Source organism: Phyllostomus hastatus, unplaced genomic scaffold (genome assembly GCF_019186645.2).
Source record: "Phyllostomus hastatus isolate PE091 unplaced genomic scaffold, TTU_PhHast_1.1 phas_scaffold_78, whole genome shotgun sequence".
NCBI lineage: Eukaryota > Metazoa > Chordata > Mammalia > Chiroptera > Phyllostomidae > Phyllostomus > Phyllostomus hastatus.
Window position 1 is genome coordinate 50,783,109 of NW_025334041.1, and position 22,363 is coordinate 50,805,471.

Consider the following 22,363-nt stretch of genomic DNA (forward strand, 5'->3'; position numbering starts at 1 on the left):
TACGCATTTCCTTTTTTTAGGATAAATAAGTAGAATTTATTTACTTTTATTGTTCAATTATACTTGTCCCCATTTTCCCCCCATTACTCCCCTCTGCCTTACCCACCATCCCACCTCCCACATTCAATCCTTCTCCCAACCCCCAATGTCTTTGTCCTTGTGTCCTTTATACATGTTACTTGACATGAACCTTCCACTTCTTTCCCTCATTATCCCCTTCCCCACTCCCCTCTGGTTACCTCCAGTTTGTTCTTTATTTCCATGTCTGTGGTTCTACTTTTCTCACTTATTTGTTTTGTTGGTTAGGTTCCACTTATAGATGTTATCATATGGTATTTGTCTTTTACCACCTGGCCTTATTTCACTTAGCATAATGCTCTCCAGTACCATCCATGCTGTCAGGAAGGATAGGAGTTCCTTAATTCTTTCTGCTGTGTAATATTCCATTGTGTAAATGTACCACAGTTTTCTTATACATTCATTCACTGATGGGCACTTAGCCTGTTTCCAGCACTTGGCAATTGTAAGTAGCGCTACAATGAACATTGGGGTGCATAGGTTCTTTTGAATTGGTGTTTCAGGGTTTTTAGGGTATAATCCCAGCAATGGAGTTGTTGGATCAAAAGGCAGTTTTATTTTTAGTTTTCTGAGGAAGTTTCATACTGTTTTCCACAGTGGCTACACCAGTCTGCATTCCCACCCACAGTACATTAGGGTTCCCTTTTCTCCACATTCTCACCAGCATTTGTTTTTTGTTGATTTGGTTAGGATGGCCATTCTCACTCGTGTGAAATAGTACCACATTGTGGTTTTAATTTGCATCTCTCTGATGGCCAGTGATGCTGAGCATTCTTTCATATGTCTCTGGGCCCTTTGTATGTCCTCCTTGGAGAAGTGTCTATTCAGGTCCTTTGCCCATTTTTTAATTGGACTGTTTGTCTTCCTGGTGTGGAGTCATGTGAGTTCCTTATATATTTTGCAGATCAAACCCTTGTCCAAGGTATCATTGGCTAATATATTTTCTCATACAGTTGGTTCCCTTTTGTAGACTGGACAGCTACATTTTAAAAAATGAAACTTGACTGCCAATTTACACCATACACAAAAATAAACTCAAGATGGATAAAATACTTAAATATAAGCCACAACACCATAAAAGCCCTAGAGGAGAACATAGGCAGGAAAATTTCAGATATTCCATGCAGCAATATTTTCACCAATATGCCCCCTAGAGCAAGGGATATAAAGGAAAGAATAAACAGATGGGACTACATCAGATTAAAAAGCTACTTAATATAAATTTCAGTTCCTCCATGTCTTTTTGTGATCTGTTAGCTCATTTCTTTTTATTGCTGAATAATGTTCCATTTTATGGCTGTGCCAAAATTTACCCAGTTACCTATTAAAAGTCATCTTTGTTGCTTTTAGTTTTGTTTTTTTATGAATAAAGCTGCTATAGGCATTAATATATGATTGTTTTACATGTGTAGACAGAAGTTTTCACCTCAACTGGGTAAATATTTCACCTAGGAGCATGAATACTGGATCGTATGGTTAAACTATGTTTAATTTTGTAAGAAACTGTCAAATGCCTTCCATAGTAGCTGTTGCATTTTCAACTTCAAACAGCAGTTAATGGGAGTTCCTGTTGCTCCACAGATTGTTGTTTAGATTTTTTCTATTTTAATAAGTATATAATGGTATCTCACTGTTGTCTTGATTTACAATTCCCTAATGACATATGATACTGAGCATCTTTTCATATGGTAACTTCTATTTCTGTATCTTCTTTGTTGAGATATCTCTTTAGATTTTTGCCCATTTCTTAAGTGAGTTGTTTGTACTATTGAGTTATTAGTTCTTTGTATATTGTGACCATGTCCTTTATATACTCATATATGTGGTATCTGCAAATATTTTTCTAAGTTTTTAATTCTGTGGTTTTTAAACAATGTTTTTCACTGAAAAGTTTTTATTTTTAATATAGTTCAACTTATCAGAGTTTTTTATTGTTCTTTTAGTGTTTAAATTAAAATATCATTGCTAAACCCAAGATCACCAATATTTTCTCATCTGTTACCTTTTAGAAAGTTTATAGTACGGTGTTTTATATTTAAGATTATAATCCATTTGAGTTAATTTTGGCAAAAGGTATAAGGTGTATGTCTAGATTTTTTTTTTTGCATGTTTATGTCCAGTTGTTCTATCACCTTTTGTGGAAAAGCTATCATTGCTCCACTGTATTACCTTTGCTTATTTGTCACAGATTAGTTGACATATTCATGTGTGAATATGTGTGGGTTCTCTGTTCAGTTCTGTTGATCTATGTGTCTATTGTTTTGCCTATCCCTCTCTGTCTAGTTTTGTAGTCAGTCTTGAAGTGGGTAGTATCAGTCCTCCAACATTACTTTTCTTTTTCAATACTAAGGTGGCTATTCTGGGTTTTTGCCTTACTATGTAAACTTTAGAATAAGTTTGTCAATATCCATATCCATGAAGTAACTTACTGGGCTTTTGATTGGGATTATATAGAACTTAGAGAACAACTTGGGAAGAATTGAAACCTTAACAACATTGAGTCTTCCTAGCCAGGAACAATGAATATGTTCCCAATATTTAAGATCTTTGATGCTTTTCACCAAAGGTTTGTAGTATTTCTCATTTAAGCCCTATATATATATTGATAGATTTCTACTCATGTATTTCATCTTTTGAAATACTAATGTAATTGGTATATGTGGTTTGCAAATATTTTTCATTTAATACAGTTGTAATACTAATGTACTAATGCAAATGGTGTTTTAAATTTCAAATTCTGATGTTCATTGTTAGTGTATAAGGAAGTCATTAACTTTTGCATATTAATTATAACTTGAAACTTTGCTATAATAGTTTCTTGTTAGTTATTTTCAGGAATTTTATTATTGTTTCTTTGGGATTTTCTACATAGACAATGATGTCATCTGTTTTGACAATAAACACAGTTTTATTTTCTCCTTCCCAGTCTATATACCCTTTATTTCTTTTTCTTGTGTTATTTTACTAGCTAGGTTTTCCAGTATGATGTCAAATAGGAGTGATGAGAGGGGATAGCCCTGCCTTGATTCCAGTCTTAGAAACAAAGCATATATTATAGAAAATATTTGCTAATGAGATACTTCAATGTGTATGTGTATGAATGTTATATCATGAAAAACTGGACACAGCATTATAATTTGATATGTTAAGAATATTGTTCACTTTAAATTAAAATCTAATGAGTATTTTTGCCAAGTTTTAAATTGCATAATAGGATAAAATTATTATATGCCACATGATAATATATTCTATATTGTGTGTATAAAAATAACTTAGCAATTTAAAACATGTGAATTTTTGTTTAGAGGATGTCTTGAATATTATTCAAGTTGAAGGTTTTAAAATATTGATGCAGAGACAAATAGTATTATCAAAAGAAGAGGCACAGACACTTTGCAAGGAATATGAAAATGAAGATTATTTTGGAAATCTTATAGAAAACATGACCAGGTAAAGTAGATTTCAGCTGTAGAATGCATACTCTGATTTACTTTTGAATAATTTAAATCTTCTTTTAACCTTTTTTTTCTGCTCAAGTTGCCATACCTCTCAATTCTGCAAATAAGTGCTGAGTCTGCTTTTTTTCCAATTTGTCTCCCATGTTGATACTCTGTTCAACTGTCTGCCTTCTCTGGTCCTCCTGGAATGTTATTGGAGTAATGGAAATATCCCAGGTGAAGTTGCGGAAGTCTGCTTGAGTTGAATGCCAGAAATTCAGGGTGTACAACATCATCAAGTCCAAACAGAACTGACTGACTCTCAAGGACGTTTGTAATCCTAAAATTCACTAGTTCTAAGAGAGGCATGCAATGCTAGGCATCTATCAGGTTTCTAAAAGAGTAAGTGAAATAGAAACTGAGGTAGAAATCCAGCAAGAGTATGTAAATCAGCAGGAGTATGGGAACTATACAGGAACCACTCTGTTAGAACCAAGACCCTTCTTTTCCCTTCATTTCTGCTTTCATCCAAAAATTTTATAAATATGCTCTTAAGAATACACCAACAGAAATTAACTTCAGACTTTTGATAAAAGGATTACTTTGACATTTTATAGTCTATTTATAAATATGCTTGTATTATCTATGTATAATTAGCTACTGAGTCACATTTTTATTAGCTTGTTTTTTTCTTTTCTAACAGTGGTCCATCTCTAGCCCTTGTTCTATTAAGAGAAAATGGTTTACAACACTGGAAAAAGTTAATTGGACCAAGCACTGTTGAAGAAGCAAAAGACTATCTTCCAGAGAGGTAGGATCCCCAAATGTTATCAGGGGAGCCATTATAATTTCCTTTTGATATGGAGTACAGAAAGAGCTCTAGCTTAGGGGAGGTTCTCAGGATGGCTACTTTTCCTGGGTCAGGAGTGGACTGCTGTTGATCGGAGGCCCAGCCCAGTGCCAACCTGAATGTTGCCAAAGCTTTGTAAGAGAAGGTTGTGAGCTGTTTGGTTTGGAGCTGTGAAATAAGTGGTGCGTAGCCAGCCCAAAGACCAACTTTTGGCAGAAATAACTACTGCATCCACTGTTTGGGAGAAATTCTTTTGAGAAGGATGTGATGGCAGCTGAAGGTTATTTAGTTGACCATAAGCTTTTTAAGACAATTATGATTAACTTGATGTGCAGTCTGTAATTTGGTAGAAACCATTACTAAGTTAGTTTACTGATGAACCTTAGATTACAGCTAAACTTTGTAATCAATTTAACACATGATATATTACCTGGCACATAGGGGGCACTTTGTAAATATTTTTTTATCTTAACTGTCAGACTTACTATCACCTGGAGGATGGGGATAGTATCTCATGCATCCCCATTCTTGGGATGTCACTGATGTGAAATTAGCTTGAATTCTTTGCGCCAATCCTTAATTGAAGAATTCAGTTTAGGGGAAGAAAGGCTCTGCCTTCAAGTGAGCAAGAATAGAGATGCTCTATTAGGCAGAGCAAGCTTAACACATATTTATTCAATAAATAACAGTGCTTATGAAACATCACTTATATAAAAGTGTGCTCACTCTGGGCCTCCTGGAAGATGCAGGCCAAGATCAGCTGTTGCCTGTGCCCTGCCCTAGAGCCACCCAGCATGAACTACAGAATGATCTGTAGGTGCCTGCTTCTTGTGCTGGGCTTGGAGGTGCCCAGAAATGGCAAAACTGTGAACTGAGTCTGGCTGCCATGAGTGCTGGGTCTAGGGCCACTGTGCAAGAGGTATGGGACATACTGAGGACAGATACTGTTTGTTTGAGGTTTGTGAACCTTTGAGAGATTTTAAGAAAGTCTGTGGCAAGAGCCAAGACAGGTTGTTTTTATGGAAAGGCCACTAGAAAGCTTGACTGGACCTGCAAGCTGATCTTGGCCTGTGTCTCTTAGGAGGCACAGAGCAAGCACACCTGGTGCACAACTTCAGACCCTGCCAGAGCACCACCCAACCACCTCCACGAGCGAAACACTCAGGGGCTGATTAATTAGCCACCAGGACCCCAAGGAAGTGAGTTCTGCTTTGGGCTATTGCCCTCTGCACAGCAGCTCCTTAACTGTGGTCATAGTCATACCTGGGTTCCTCTTTTTTTGCTGCTCTGGCTTACCAGGAGGGTTCCATTGTAGTTTCATTTGGATTTACAGTTGATAGTTTGGTATCTTGGGTGTAGAGTGAAATGCCATCTCTGGTGCTTGATAATAGTGGTAAAAGAAGGGAAAATGATATTTATTGAGAGCTTAACCTGTACCATATATTTTAAATATATCATCTGATTACACCCTCAGAGTCACTTTCCAAAACAAGTTTTATTGTCATTTTTATATGGGAGACAACTAACACACAGAGAAGTAATATCACATAGCTAGCAAGTAGTGAGATCAGGATTCTGTCACTGGGCCAGGGCATCCATTCCTCTATTCACAGCTGTCTGTCAGTATCCATGATCAGGATTATTTAAATGTCCATGTCCTTTCTTCCTAAAGACTACTATATACTTAGAATGAAGTAGCTTGCCCCAAGTACTCAGCAATTACTTCCCTTTCCACTATATCTATATCAGGAATGAGTTACTATTGCTTGGTAATTTTTGAACAATTTATATAAATAGTGTTACATTGTGTTTGTTATGTTATGTTATGTTATGTTATGTTATGTTATGTTATGTTATGTTATGTTAACAGTTTTTAACTTGATTTCTTTTCCAAAGTTTATGCATACAATTTGCAACAGAAAGTTTGCCTATCAATCAGTTGTATGGAAGTGACTCATTAGAAGCTGCTGAAAGGGAAATACAGCATTTCTTTCCTCTTCAAAGCACTTTAGCACTGATTAAACCTCATGTAACACATGAACAAAGAGGTAAATATTTAAAAATAAAAGCCAGTGCATACATTTCTCCAAATTGAGCAAAGTTTTTCAAACAGAAAAGTTGAAAGAATAATGCAATGAACACCTTCCGCTGCAGAATATAGCCACCAGAGTTTAGGCTGTGTAGATTTTAACAAGATTTGCTTTATTTGATTCCCTCAGTCGTGCCCTTATACTTTAGGGAGAAGAGTTCAGATTGGTTCTCACCTCCAATCCACCTCTAGCAAGAAGTTCCTTGGCATTTGCAGCATGGAGATGTAATAAGTCTTCACTTGTAGCACAGGAGCAGATCTCCTTCTCTCCCACTTCTGTAGTCTACCAGACATTTCAGGTGGTTTCTGGGAAGATGGATCTGAGGGACTGAATATCTATAATAACATATTAAAGTGCTTCTGAATGTCAGTCTGGTGCTTTTTAAGTTCCAAAGTTTAGCATAGCTTTTTTTTTTAATCACAGTCATGCAATAAAAGTATTACTTTCCTTAGTTATTTCAGTCTTCTTGAATATGGAACAAAAATGGAGGCAATCTGTATGATTAACATATATCTGTTTTCCCTAGAGGATATCTTCAACCTTATCAAAGAGGCTGGATTTGATATAACACAGATGAAGGAAATGCTACTAACCAAAGAGCAAGCAGACAAAATTTATTTTAAAATTGTAAAAAAAGACTTTTATAAAGATGTACTGGAAGTGCTGTCTGAGTAAGTTTCTGACATATATTTCTGTTCATTATTAAGTAGTAGATGTTCATTGTAGAAACTGAAAAATATAAAAATTAATTAAAACATTCCATCTAATCTCATTTGTGAACAGACACCTTGTTAATATTTTGGGTTCATTTTTTTCTATTTCCTTCTTTTCTTACTTTTCTCCCCTTTCTTCCTCCTCTCCTTATTACTTCTTTCCTTCCTTTCCCTTCCTTCCTTATTTCCTTTCTCTCTTTTATTTAGGTCTTCACATTGGATATAGAGGCTATTTGAGTTTAAATCCCTGTTACCAACAAAAGTTATCTGTGTCTTAGTTTTCTTTTATGTAAAATGGGGATAATAATATTACCTACCTCCTAGGTTTGTTGTGAAGGATAAAAAATGAATACACTGAAAGTACTTGAACAGTGTCTGGCACGTGTCCCTAGAATTAAACCACAGCATTTTTTTAAGTGTACACACAGATAATGTTGAAAGAGGTATAAATGAAATGGAAAAAAAAAGCACAAAATCTCACTGGTAAGTACAAAGAATAAAGAAAAGGTCTCTGGATGAAGTTATAGCATTCTGTCTTTAGCCATGTATGCAATTTGTACAGTTGTAAATAGCCCAAGTCTTCTGAAAGCATTGTTTTTTGCAGGGGTCCATCTTTGGTCATGGTTCTGACCAAGTGGAATGCTGCTGCAGAATGGAGACGATTGATGGGTCCCACAGACCCAGATGAAGCAAAACTATTGTCCCCAGACTCCATCCGAGCCAGATTTGGAAGAAGTGTTTTGAGAAATGCTGTACATGGATCATCTAATCCCTATGAAGCAATGGAGACAATTAACAAAGTGTTTGAAAAGTTTGTTCCTGCAAGTACTGAGGCAAACTAAAGCACAGTACCTCTTTAGCAATTGTTATTTCCTTTTCTTTGGTTGTTATAGTGACCCTGTCTAGGACAAGATTGTTCTGATCAGAACATTCCCCATGTTCCTGTGTTAAATGATTTCCTGCCAGACAATAATATTACACTGTTCCATAGCAGCCTTGAAGCCTCAAAGTCAAGTCTTATAGATGTCAGGGACCTGGGACATAGTAAGGCAAGCAAGATACGCTTGGGTTTGAAAGCCTTGGTCCCAAAATCTTTGTGCTGTCATGACAGTTTCATGAAGTCCCTCTCCTTGAGTCCCCTTCATTTCTTCTCTTTGAATTGCCAAGGTCTCATTCAGCAACCTCAACTCAATTCACTAAGTATTTGAGAACCTGGAACCTATTAGCTACTTGTGGGTGATATATGATAATAGAATATTAAAAGTCATAAAGCAAAAGGCAGTCATTTGTAGTCCTTGGCAAATAGGTATTTATTTGGAGAGAGATATTACTGTAATATGCATGTAAATTGAGCCTGCTTAGTTGTTGAGAGATAACTTGAACACTTTTTAATCCTGGGCAATGTGGGAGATAGAGTGTAAAACAGGTGACTTTTCCCATTAAACCTTCTTTCCTTCTTTATTTTCAAATGGAAGTCTCACAAATGTACACATGTATGGCCCTGAGTGCTGTCTTGAATGACTGTACAGACTCTTCACATGTGCAGTGTTGTCCCCAGCCAAATTAAAAATCCATTTCCTGAGCATAATGAGAAAACAATGTGAAATGGAGAAACCCCTCCACACCCATCCAGGTTCCTCAGGAAGAGAAGAGTACATTGTTCCCTTAATATTGTCATTTAGGCTATGATTTCTCCACCCATAAGAACATTCTATAAAAAAATTTAAATGCAAAAATAAAAGTGAATTCTGGCATAGTACTGCTCTTCCCATAAACTTATTCAATTATAGACCAAAGCATCATTGTACAACCTATAAACATTTATGTTGGAAAAATATGTATTATATATCTGTTTGAACTGTGGGTTCTGATTAATAGAAAACTGGTTGAATGAAGGTTTTTACCTTTGGGGAGATGCAAATATAATGGAGAGACAAAACTCACAAAAACAATATCTAATTATAGCCAACATAAGACAACATATTATTAGGCATATCAGTGATGAATAACAGGTTGGGGAGGGTTAGTGGAATTGCATTGTGTTAATAGCATCTATGAGCAACATGGTATAGATCTATCCTAACATTTGCATACCCATCCCTTTTTTTTTTGGATGAGGGAAGCATTATGAATAGTATCAGGCACTTCAGATGAGTGTATAATTCAGTACCAAATTGACAAATGTATATTTGATGGGCAGGGGTTTGAGGAGGTAAGAAATGAAGTAGAGCTTGAATAAAGGGTACAATTTTCAAAATCAGGAGTAAGGAAGCAAGAGAGTGAATTCAGTTTTAAAAGTTTCTAAATTGTTATGTGTATCTTTATGTTTATACATATATAAGGACATTTTGATGGTTGACTTTATTATGCCTATTATATTATATCATAATATTCTGAGAGATAGTATTGGGGGTCAGTTTCAGACATTCATGAATCATTTGTTTGGCTCTTGGTATATACTGCACTGTTGCAGGGCTGAATACAAACAGTCCTTGGTCTAAAGGAGTGTGGGACTCTAAAGGCAGGAGATAAAAAAAAATAGGGTTAAGCACAGAGGTGCTTTGAGCAAATGCATATAGGAGATGGAGAGGGGAAATGAGGTGCAAACTACCTAAGCAAGCGTGATTCTAATAGTCAAAGTGGAAGATGACAGCAACCTGTAGAAATGGTGAGTTAGTGATAACTAGAATGTTCAGAGAATCCTTGAAAGGCTGCGTTTTATCCAAAGGACTTGGTGATTGACTACCACTCTACCAGATAAGTGGGAAAAGATAAAGCCTCCTAGGTTGAGTAACTGAAGAAGTTACCCATTCTAAACATTCTCAGACAGGGAACCCAGCAGAGAGAAGCAGGTAAGGAAATACCATGATTTCTGTTTTGCTCACATTGGGAAGAAGACATCTGAGTTGAGAGTACGTCAAAGTGTGGCAAAGTTAAGAAAACTCCTTTGAAATGACAACAGCCAAATGATAAAGTAGGCAGCTATAATGTCTACAAGGGCATTGAAAAAATAAGTAGAAACTGTCAGAGCTCTGGAAAATAATCAAAGGTTTACAGTAAACAAATGAGTGCTGAATCAATAAGAGAGCAAGTTAAAAATGGTATGAAAGCTTTGTGACATTTTTCCTTGCCCTTGCCCTTCCACGTCCCCAACTTGGTCACAGTCTTGAAGATTGCAGCCTGTGTTCTCAGCATGGGACTCTGGTCTCTGGTTCCAAAGAGAATAGAGCAGATATTATTAACAGATTATTGTTTTTCTGTTCTAACCTGTCTGGAGGCTGCCTGAAAAAATGACGCAGGGCACTCATCTCTGTTTTGCCTAACTGAAAAAACCACTTAGAAAGGAAAGGTGATGGGCATTGCTCAAAAACGCTATATGGTGATCAGAAATCCCACAGCTGCCTGGGGTTAAAGATTAATATAAAATTAATGTGATATTAATGAAATTCTTACACGCCCATTGATATTAATTAAAATATGATGTTTTTCTGTAACAACAATGATAACCACAACAATATAACCATAGAACACAGTAGAGAAAGCTGGGGAGAATATAGCAATTAGGAGAATATGTTTAGGAGTCATTCTGCCTGACTTCAGATTCTGGTTTCCCCACCTACTAGTTTCTTGTTTCTGGGGAAGGGACTTAATGTTTTAAGCATTGTATTACTTGTTAATATCTCATGAGATTTCTTGAGTTTCCAGTTCATGATGGTAACATAGGAGACTTCTGAAGTCACCTTCTCCCATGGACACACCAGATCTTAGCTACATATGGCACAATTCCTTCTGAAAGAAATCCAAGCACTGCCTGAGTGACTCCTACCCCTCAGGTAAATGAAAACAAAACAAAACAAAACAAAACAACACAACCATATTGTAATGGGTGGGAGAGGTTGAGACACTCTGGCCATAAACTCCACCCCTGGCACAATGACATACAATCAGGAGAGAAGTCACACTCCCAGCATTTTTCTGAGGAGTGAATGGTTTGAAATGAATGTGTAATGCCTCCAATTTTGAGACATCCAACTGAGAGATGGGCCCCCCAAAAGCCTAGTTCTGAAAGTCAAGTGGGATTTGTATCCATGAGATCTATCAGACCATAGTAAACTAACAGTTCTTTCTTTTTTAAAAAGATTTTATTTATTTACTTTTAGAAAGAGGATAATGGAGGGAGAAACAGAGGGAGAGAAACATCGATGAACAAGAGAAACATCCATTGGTTGTCCCTTGTTTGCTCCCCAATAGGGGCCCATGCCTACAACCCAAGCAGGTTTTCCGACTGGGGATCAAACTGACAACCTTTTGTTTTGCAGGATGACACCCAACCAACTGAGCTATCCCAGTCAGGGCTAATGGTTGTATTCTTAAAAATATTTTTTAAATTTTAAATTACAGGTGATGTACAACATTATATTAGTTTCAGGTGTAAAACCAGTGATCAGACATTTATATAAGTTATGAAGTAATCACTTAAATAAATCTAGTACCTATCTGACACCATACATAGTTATTACAATATTATTGACTATATTCCCTATGCTGTACTTTAATCCCCATGACTATTTTGTAACAATTAATTTGTCCTTAATCCATTCAGCCCTTTCACTCATCTCTTAAATCCCTCCCATCTGGCAACCATCAAAATATTCTCTGTATCTATGAGTCTGTTTCTATTCTACTTGATTGTTTATTTTGCTGTTTAGATTCCATATATAAATGAAACCACATAGCATTTGTATTTTTGTCTGAACTTAGCTTACTCAGTACAATACCCTCTAGATTCATCCATGTTGTTGCAGATGGTGAGATTTCATTCTTTTTTATGGCTGAGTCACATTCCATCATGTATGTGCAACACTTCTTTATTTTCCATCTATTAATGGGCCCTTAGGTTGCTTCCATATCTTGGCTACTGTAAATAATGCTGCAATGAATATATGAATGTATATATCTTTTTGGTTTAGTGTTTTGGGTTTCTTTGGATAAATACTCAGAGGTGGAATTTCTGGGTCCTTATTTGTCTCTTCTTATAGCCCTTGTTTTAAAGACTATTTTATCTGGTATAAATATCGTTACCACAGCTTATTTTTTAATTTCCATTTTCTTGAACTATCATTTTCCATCCCTTTACTTTCAGTCTGTGTGTGTCTTTTGATCTGAAATGAGTCTTTTGTAGGCAACATATGTAAGGGTCATATTTTCTTATCCATTCAATTATTTTATGTCTTTTGATTAGAGAATTTAACCAATCTGTATTTAAAGTAATTATTAATAGGTATATATTTATTGCCTTTTTTATCTTTATTTTTATTCTTAAATAAGACCCTTCAAAATTCCTTGTAATACTGGTTTGGTGGTGATGAACTCATTTAGCTTTTTCTTATCTGGATGCTTTTTTCCATCCTTTGGTTCTAAATTATAGCATTGCTGAGTAGAGCAATATTTCATGCCAGTCCCTCCTGGCCTGCAAAGTTTCTGTTGAGAACTCAGATTACAGTCTAATGTGAACTCATACTGCCTCTAAGATTCTCTCTTTGTCTTTAACCATTGCCATTTTAATTATGATGTGTTTTTTGTGGGCCTTGTTGGGTTCATCTTGTTTCAGACTCTATGCATTTCTTGAACTTGTATGTCTATTTTCTTCACCAGATTAGGGAATTTTTCTGTCATTATTTTTTCAAATAAGTTTTCAATTCTTCTGTCTCTCTCTTCTCCTTCTGGCAACCCCATCATATGAATGTTGGCATACAGGAAGTTGTCCTATAGACATCTTTACTATCCCTATCTTTTCTGAATCCTTTTTTTTTTTTTTTGCTGTTCTGCTTGGATGATTTTTGCTTTCTTATCTTCCAAATTTCTGATTTGATCCTCTCCTTCATCTACTCTACTGTAGTTTTCCTATAATGTGTCCTCTATTTTAGTTATTGTAGTCTTCATTTCTATTTGTTTTTTATATTTTCTATTTGCAGTTTTACGCTTCTGATCTCTATTAAAGTTCACCCTAAGTTCATATACTTTTCCACTAAGTTTATTGATCATCTTTATAACCAGTGTTTTGAGCTCTGCATCCAGTAGGTTGCTTTTCTCCATTTTATTTAGTTCTTTTTCAGTTTTGTTCTTTTTTCATCCTCATTTGGGACATGTTTCTTTATCTCCCCATATTTGCTATTCTCAAGTTTTTTTTTTCTATGTATTAGGTAGAGCTGGTACATCTCCCAGTCTTGGTAATGTGGACTTACATAATAGGTGTTCAGTAGGGCCAAGTGGTTCAGCTTCCCTGGTCACCTGAGCTAAGAACTGCAAGTGCAAACTTCACGTAGTTTCTGTGCACCTTCCTGGTGTAATTGAGACTTGATTGTGGTAATGTCAATGGGAGAGATTTACCCCCAGGCCAATTGCCTGTGAGGACTGGCTATGACCACAGTTATGGAGCTGCTGTACAGAGGTCAGTAGCATAGAGAAAAACTCACTTCATTGGGGCTTTGGTGCCTGATTAGTCAGCCCCTGAGTGTGTTGCTCATGGAGGTGGTTGGGTGGTGCTCCAGCAGGACCTGAAGTTGTCTACCAGGTGTGCTTGCTCTAGCTCTTCTGGGAAATGCAGGCCAAGATCAGCTGCTGCCTGTGCCTTTCCCGAGGACCACCCAGCAAATTGGGTGGAGCAGGGTCTTAGGGAATCAGTAGGGCAGGAAAACAATGATAACTAGGTTGATGGACACTCATATATGGCACCAACCAGCAAGCTCTGTGTGGGGAGGGATCAGCAAAGGAACAATAGTTCTTCCAGTACTTTTTTTCTGGGAAGAGGTTGCCTCTCCAATTCTCACCCCAAAGCCATATAATTCAGTTCTTTCCCATATATCCCCAGTGCCTTTCAAGTTGCTGCCCCATGCTGGAGCTCAGAGCAAGTTCAAGTAAGTTTATGTGTGATCCCTTCAAAAGGAATGCCTGTGACTCTAGAATCCCTCTGTCTCACTCAGCCACAATCCCCACTGGTTTTTAAAGCCAGAAGTTACGGGCACTTCACTTCCGGTCACTGGAAACCTGGGCTGGGGGACCTAGTGTGGGACTAAGAGCCCTTGCTGTTCAGGGGCTAGATATTCTTCCATAGCCTAGATAGTTCTCCTGATTTTTTACCACCATACATTGTCATGGGACCAGCTGTACTGACTATCTGCCCCTCCTATCAGTCTGGACATGATTTGTTCCCTATATGCTTAGTTACAGGACTTATGTTCTGCTAGTTTCAGGCAGTTCTGAATGATGGATGTTCTGTTGTTTAGCTGTAATTTTGATGTGGATGTGAGAGGATGTGAGTATCACATTTACCTATACTGCCATTTTGTCTGAAAGCCTTTAGATAAAAACCTTAAACCAATTGTCTTAATGTTACAGAACAAACAAGGGGGGCCTGGGACGATATACTATTATTGAAAAAAAGCCCCCAGGTCTGTCATGTCCGCCGCCCAAGGAAAGACGTCTCCCAATGCCAGAGATTCGTGAAATGGAAAGGAAATGTTTATTTAATGCTATACAAACTTAAAGTAGTGACCTAATGTCTTTATCAAAAAAATCCTAAAGTCCCTTAAAAGACCCACAAACAGACACAGTCCTTCCTTCCTTCCCCCTTTGCCCAGTCCAGAGTACCATATCTCAGGAAAGGAAATAGAAGTCCATGGCTCAGGCAGTCCCCTGGTTCTTCCCAGTTAGTACTCCATCTCGACTGGGAGACCTCCCTGGGTTCCCGGCACCCTCAGCTGAGTCACTGGGATCTCTGCTAAAACCAGGTGGTGGTTCCCCCTTCTAAGGCTGCAGGGGTCCCCACTCTGGCAAAGCCACGTGGTCCTCTCTCCCAGGGCCATGGGAGTCCCCACTCTGCCAGAGCCGCGTGGTTCTCTCAGGGCTGCAGGAAGGGAGAGTCCCCACTCTGTCCAGGCCGCTTGGTTATCCCCCAATGGCTGCCACGTCTGGGTTTAAATCCCTGGGCCAATCTTCTTCTGCAGCCCCATTTCCGACTCCTCCTACACTTGGGCACACTTGCCCTCAATCTGTTGTCTTCTCCAGCTTTTCTGGTCACCATTGTGGGTCTGGGCAGGTGTCACCCCATGTCATGGAGCCAATCTTCTCCCAGCTCCCATGCAGGCGCTGTAACTCAGGGGACCTGCCCCCTAGTCACATCTTGTGGGGGAGATCCCTTTCCATCCCCCTCGCGTTGAGCCTGGCCATAGCTATTTAGCATGTTTAAGCAACCAGCCAAAGGCTATAGGTATGTTAAATGACCACACTATGGATTAGCTGCAAAGCTGCCCTGCATGTTCTTGCTCTGTGTGCCCCTTCCCCCAACTCACACCTGTGGGGGAAGGGGTGAAGACACCTTAAAATCTCCTGGACACCTTGAGTTCTGGACCCCATTTCAAATGCTTATTTGGGATCCTCCCTCTTGGCTGCACCCTGTAACATTAATATGCTCAATAGCTGAGGAAAGCATTGATAAAGGAATTTGGGAAGATTATGTATGAACAAAATGAGAATATCAATAAAGAGAAATTGTAAAAATAAGCCAAGTAAGAATTTTAGATCTGGATAAATGCAATAACTAACTTGAAAAATTCACTAAAGGGTTGAAAACAAATTTGAGCAAGCAGAAAAAATAATCAGTGAACTAAAAGATTGGACAGTGGGAATTATCCAGCCTGAGGAGCAAAAATAAAAATGAATATGACAAAAAATGAACAGAGCCCAAGAGATCTGTGGCAAACTGTCCATCAGACTAGCATATGCACTATGAGATTCCCAGAATATAGAGTGAGAAGAAGGAACAAAAAATACTTGAAAAAAATAGCTGAAAACTTCCCAAATATAATGAAATATCTAAATCCACACATCCAAGGAGCTCAGTGATTCCAAGCAAGACAAATGGAAAGACATTTACACTGTGACACATAGTTGGATTTTCAAATGCCAAAAATAAAGGCAGATTCTTGAGAGAAGCAACTGAGAAGCAATGTGTTATGCACATGGAATCCTCAACAACAACTTATTTCTGGTCAGAAACCATGGAGGCCAGAAGGCATTTAACGTGCTGAAAGACGTTAGAAACGTTAGAACGGTAGAAACGGTAGAAAGACGTTAGACGAAAGAAAACTCAACCAAGCATTCTACATCCAGCAAAACTAAAGTTCAAAAGTGAAGATGAAACTAAGACATTTTCAAGTTAACAAAAAATAAAGGAGCTTGTTACTAATAGACCTTCTCTGTAACAAATGCTAAAGGGAGTATTTCAAACTGAAATGAAAGGATGCTAGACCATAACTCAAAGCCACATAGAGAAATAAAGAATGCTGGTAAAGGTGACTACACAGGTAAATATAAAGGCCAGTATTATTGTACTTTTGGTTTCTCATTTTTCCTTAGTGTGGAAAAATATTAAAAAATTATAAACATGTTAATGGGCACAAAATTATGAATATGCAAGCTATAATTTAAAGGACAAGAGACAGAAATGTATAGGAATAGAGTATCAAATATACATAAAAATTCAGTTGGTATTATTTAACTAGGTTGTTATAAATTTTAGAATATTAATTGTAATTTCTAACATAACTACTAAAATATTTTTTAAATTACAGAAAAAAGAAGAAATCAAGTTGTACACTACACATACACACAAAATCAAATATAAAAAGAACCTGTAATGGCTCTTTTGGAAGAATTAAGAATTAAGAATTAAGAATTAATAATGGAAGAATTAAGGAACAAAACCACAAATGACATATGGGAAACAAATAGCTAAATGGCAGAAGTCAGTCAGTCAGTAATTACTTTCAATGGAGTAAATGGAATTTTCTCACTTAAAGGCAGAGATTGGCTGGATGAATTATACAGATGATCTGTATACAGGCATGCTTAGTATTATTGTGCTTTGCAGAAATGCATTTTTGACAATATGAAGGCAAGATCCTCCACCTGTAAAATAATTACAACTCGCTGAAGGCTAAGATTATGGTTAGCATTTTTAACAAAAACATTTTAAATTAATGTATGTACATTTTTAGACAAAATGCTATTGCACACTTAAAAGACTACAGTATAAACAATTTTATATGCACTATGAAACCAAAAAAATGTGTGTGTCTTACTTAAACTGATATTTATTTTATTGCATTGGTGGGGAACCAAACCTGCAATATCTTCCAGGTTTGCCTATATGTACTGTCTGCAAGAACTCACTTTAGATTTAAAGACACAAAGAGCTTGGAAGTAAAAGGATAGAAAATAAAAAGATACAAATATTAACTAAAAGAGAACTAGGATGGCTATATTACTATATGAAAAGTACATTTTACATCTAAAAAAGTTTATGAGACAAGAAAAAACCATTATGTAATGCTGGCAGTGGGTTATCATATATGGTCTTTATTATGTTTAGGTGTGTTCCCTGTAATCCCACTTTGCCAAGAGCTTTTATCATAAATGGGTGCTGGATTTTATCAAATGCTTTTTTCTGCATCTATTGACACAATCATGTGCTTTTTCTCCTTCATTTTGTTTATGTGGTGAATGACATTTATTGATTTGTGAATGTTGTACCAACCTTGCATTTCCAGAATAAATTCCACTTGATCATGGTGTATAGTGCTCCTATGTATGTAGCTAACCTCTTTTCTCTTGTGGCTTTTAGGATTCTCTCCTTGCCTTTAAGCCTTGCCATTTTAGTTATGATGTGTCTCTCTGCAGGCCACTTTGGGTTCAAATTGTTTGGGTCTCTTTGGGCCCAAATTATTTGGGACTCTCTGAGTTTCCTAGACTTGTGTGCTTTTTTCTTTCACCAGATTAGGGAAGTTTTCAGTCATCAATTCTTCAAATAGATGCTTGATCCCACCCTCACTCTCTTCTCCTTCTGGTCTTCCCATGATATGGATATTGTTATGCTTCATGTTGTCCAAAGTGTTTTGTAAGCTCTCCTTATATTTTTCAATTCTTTTTTTCTTTTTCTGTCCTGGTTGAGTAGTTTTTTCTAGTTTTCCAAATCACTGATTTGATCATCTGCTTCATCTAACCTACTGTGTATTCCTTTCCGTGTATTATATATTTCAGCTATTGCATTTTTCAAAAATTTCTGACTGGTCCTTTTTTATGGTTTCTCTGTCTTTTTTTCATGCTGTTGAGCATCGTTATAATAATTACCAGAAACACTCTCTCTAATAAGTTGCTTGCCTCCATTTTATTTAGCTCTTCTCTAGACAGACTCTCATTCTTTCATGTGGGGTCTGTTTCTTTATCTTCCCATTTTGGCTGCTTGTTTGTAATTTCTACCTTAGTTAAACTCTGTTTTTCTTCAACACTTTGAATATCATATCACTCCCTTCTGACCTGTAAGGTTTCTATTGAAAAATCTGCTGATAATATTATGGAGTTCTCTTGTACGTAACTGGTTTACTTTTTTTTACTGTCTTAAAAATCTCCTAGTCTTTAATGTTTGACAAGTTGATCATATGAGTTTCAGTGAGTTTTTGGATTTATTTTATTTTGTGAGTTTGGGAGTTTTTATATCTGGATATCCATTTTCTTTTCCAGACTTGGGGAATTTTCAGCCTCCTTGTCCTTTCTTCCTTTCTTTCTCTTTCTCTGTCTCTCTGTCTCACTTTCTCTCTTCTGCCTGAGACTCCTATAATGTGTGTGTGTGTGTGTGTGTGTGTGTGTGTGTTTGGTCTACTGGATGCTATTAAGTACCTTAATCTTTGTTCACTTCTTTCTTTCTTTTCTTTCTTTTTTTTTTGTTCCTCTGAGGGAATCATTTCCAAAGGCCTGTCTTAAAATTTGCTCACACCTTCTTCTGCTTGGTCTAATCTGTTGTTGAACTCCTCTAGTAAATAGTTCAGTTCTGTTACTGCATTATTGTTTCCTAATATCTGTTAGATATTTCAAATATTTTTTATCTCTTTGTTGAAATTCTCACTTTGTTCATGCTTTGTTCTTTTGGCCTCAGTGAAAATCTTTATGACAGCTATTTTGAATTCTCTGTAAGGTAAATCATAGAACTTCATTTTTTAGGGTCAGTTTCTGGAGATTTATCTTGTTCCTTTGTTTAGAACATCCTCACCTAATTCTTAATTTTCCTTGAATTTCTGTGTTGATGTCTGTGCATTAGACAAAAAAGGCACCTCTCCTGGTCCCTAATAACGGTCACAACTGCCACAGATCAGTTTGGCCAGCAATTTAAAGACCTCTACCAACTTTTTTCCCCCTCAGGAAGGAGTAGGTAGTGTGTGTGTGTGTGTGTGTGTGTGTGTGTGTGTGTGTGTGTGTGGTCAGTTCCCACTCTCGTGAACCAGGAGGGGCAGCTATTTGGGTGCCAACCAACATGCCATCTTCATTCTTCCCCAGGCTGCTAGTATATGGTGGACTCATCCAAATTCCAGAATTGGCAGGACCAAGGTAAATCCTCTGGAGAGCACCTTTGGATTAATTGGGGTGATATATAAGCAGCTCTACTCTTCCATTCCAAGGGAAAACTGAGACTCAGGTGTTTTATTATGGTCCTCCTGTCCATATGGGATGCAGGCCCTCTCTTGTAATCAGGAGTCACAAGTCTCTCATTTTTAGATTCCTTGGTGCAACTGAGCATGGCATGGCTTTGGAGATTCCACAAGATCTGGCTTTAGGGAAATAACCTCTTTTGTTTTGGAGTGGTCTTGACCTTGGCAGAGTGGTGTGGACCCCAGAAACACACACACATGACCTAGTCTCTTCCTCCACAGCCCAGACACAGTGATGGGCACATGGGCTCCCTGGATGCTCAGAGTTGTATGGTGTATGTATGTGCAGTTTGCAACCTTGCATTTGGTCTCAGGCATTTATGCTCTAGGCCATCATGGCCAGGGTTTGCCCCTGCCCACATGACCATCTGCCTGTGACAAGTGAGTCTTCATATTGTGTCTCTGATGCAGAAGCTGGATAGATTATTAGAGCTAGACACCATATATCCCTGTTATCTGTATGGGATGTGGGGCCTCTCTCAATATCTCTGTTTTTTTTTTTTCTTATCTGCTTTGTCTGCATAGGGCAAAAGAGGAAGCTATGATGTTTTCCATCCCAACATGTCATCTCTGTTCTCCTCTAGGCTGTTAGACTGTGGTGGATCCATCCGCATTGACAGAGGTTATTCCTCTGAGATCCTTCTCAGAAAAGTTGGGGCACTGGACATGGGAACAAACCATTTCAATCCCCTATGAGAAGTCAAGACTTAGGGAGTCTCTTTCTGATTGTACAGTGCTGCACTGGGGGCAGGAACTGCAGCCAGAGGGTGTCCCAAATCTCCCTACCAGCTTTAATGAGCCTGGTTTCATGGTCATCTAGAGTATCGGGGCTTTTCACTTAGTTTATGGACTTCTCAAATATGGAATTTGTCCATGAATTATTGCTGAGTTAGTGAGTTTTGGGGGGGAAGGATGGCTTAAAGGTACCTGATCTGCCATCTTGCTAATGTTACCTCTTGAACATTTAGTATTGGTAACACACTACTCACCTCAAAACTCTGGCATTCAGACACTATGAGAAACACATCTGTGGACATTCATCTGTGTTGTAAAATGTACAAAATCCAGTCACATGTGAATTATCAGTAAGGGTGTTTCTTAATATTTTTCAGAATGTATTTTTTAAAAACTAGGACAAATTAATTATTGGCTTTCTTTGGATTGTGCAGAGAAATAAGCATAGTAAAAATCTTCACCTTTCTCACTTCCTTCACATTCTACATTCATTCAAATCAAATACTCTTTCTTTTTTTAATCCTCACCCAGGGATATTTTTTTTCATTGCTTTTATAGACAGAAGAAGGAAGAGAGAGAAACATTAATATAAGAGAGAATCATTAAGTGGTTGTTTCCTGTACACTCCCAGACCAGGGATTGCACACACCCAGACTGGGGGTCAAACCCATAAACTAGGTATTGCCACAACCGAATATTGAACTTGCAACCTTTCATGTATGGGATGATGCTTCAGTCAACTGAGCCACACTGGCCAGGGCCAAATTGAATACTCTTATTTGCTGCTTTACATGCTTGATAGTATTTGGGTGTCCATAATATAATATAATTGTGTTAATTGGTACATTGTTATTAAATGATCTAGAACTTTAAAAGCATTAAAAAAGCAAACTCTTTCTAAAAAATTAATGACATATGAGTACTTCACCAGCAGACAGCAAGCTTCACTCAGTTGCTTATATATGTGTACATATCTGTACAAAGATTTTATAAGTAATACATTAAGAAGGGCTATTTCAGATTATAGAATTAGTCCTGAGGTAACTAGTCAGAAATCTAATAATCAATGTGCAAAGAGATATAGTCGGTTAAACTTTAGTTTATATCAATGTTGGTGTTGAGTGGATTGAATTCAGTGGGTGGAACACCACAGTATGAAGCAAGCATATGAGGGCTGGGATTAGTGGTACCTGGGAATATTTTATTGGCCTTGGGAAAAAGGTTAGAAAAGGCCAGAAGTTGTCAGGGCTCCAGCTAAAGGGGCTGATCTTAAGTCTCACCTGGACTTTAGGCTAAAAGCGCATGTTTTGGGCCATTGTGGCTGAGGTGGACCATATTGAGGTCTGCAATATTGGTGGACACACATTATAGCTCTGAGCTGAGATTTGAAAGCATGATGAGAAACACATGATGGTGAAGAGATGAGTCCAAACACAAGAAGTGGCTCAGAGGTTAGACAATCGTATGCCTGTGGTGAAAGCATCTCTATCTCAATAGTCAAACAGAGCTGGGGATGAGGTTTGCGTCTTCATGATTTTAAGCATACAGAACAGGGCCCATTATTTAGTGCTGGCTCAGTCATGTACCTTGACTTTGAAGCCAGAGTTTCTTTGATTGCCCTACTTAGCCCCTCTAGCATCTTTCCAAGACAGAAGTCCTGAAGCATTCTTGATTTGAGACTAATACTTTCTATCATCCCCTCCCTGCATCCTGTGCCCTGTAAGATGCTCTGTGAAAAATGGACATATTTCCTAAAATATCCTATGCTTTGTTTTACGTTCCTCTTCGTGGACTCTTTTGTTGCCCTTTCTTTTCACTGGAATGATCCAATGACACTGATTCTTGCCTAAACTGTGGCTAAACTTCCTTACTCCTGGAGGCTACTTTGGATGACCTCCCAAGCCAGTTGTTTAAATGC

The 22,363-nt window shown here is 37.6% G+C and overlaps 1 protein-coding gene across 1 annotated transcript in view; it reads left to right on the forward strand.

Annotated features, from left to right (window-relative positions):
* The window catches only part of NME8 (NME/NM23 family member 8), a 51,108-nt gene extending 43,098 nt beyond the window's left edge, over positions 1-8,010 (forward strand). Inside the window, exons 11-15 of the mRNA XM_045827262.1 lie at positions 3,384-3,528; positions 4,219-4,326; positions 6,262-6,413; positions 6,982-7,126; positions 7,773-8,010. Of these exons, the coding sequence (XP_045683218.1) occupies positions 3,384-3,528; positions 4,219-4,326; positions 6,262-6,413; positions 6,982-7,126; positions 7,773-8,010 (788 nt within the window). The remainder of the gene's footprint in view (positions 1-3,383; positions 3,529-4,218; positions 4,327-6,261; positions 6,414-6,981; positions 7,127-7,772) is intronic.
* The last annotated feature ends 14,353 nt before the right edge of the window (positions 8,011-22,363 follow it).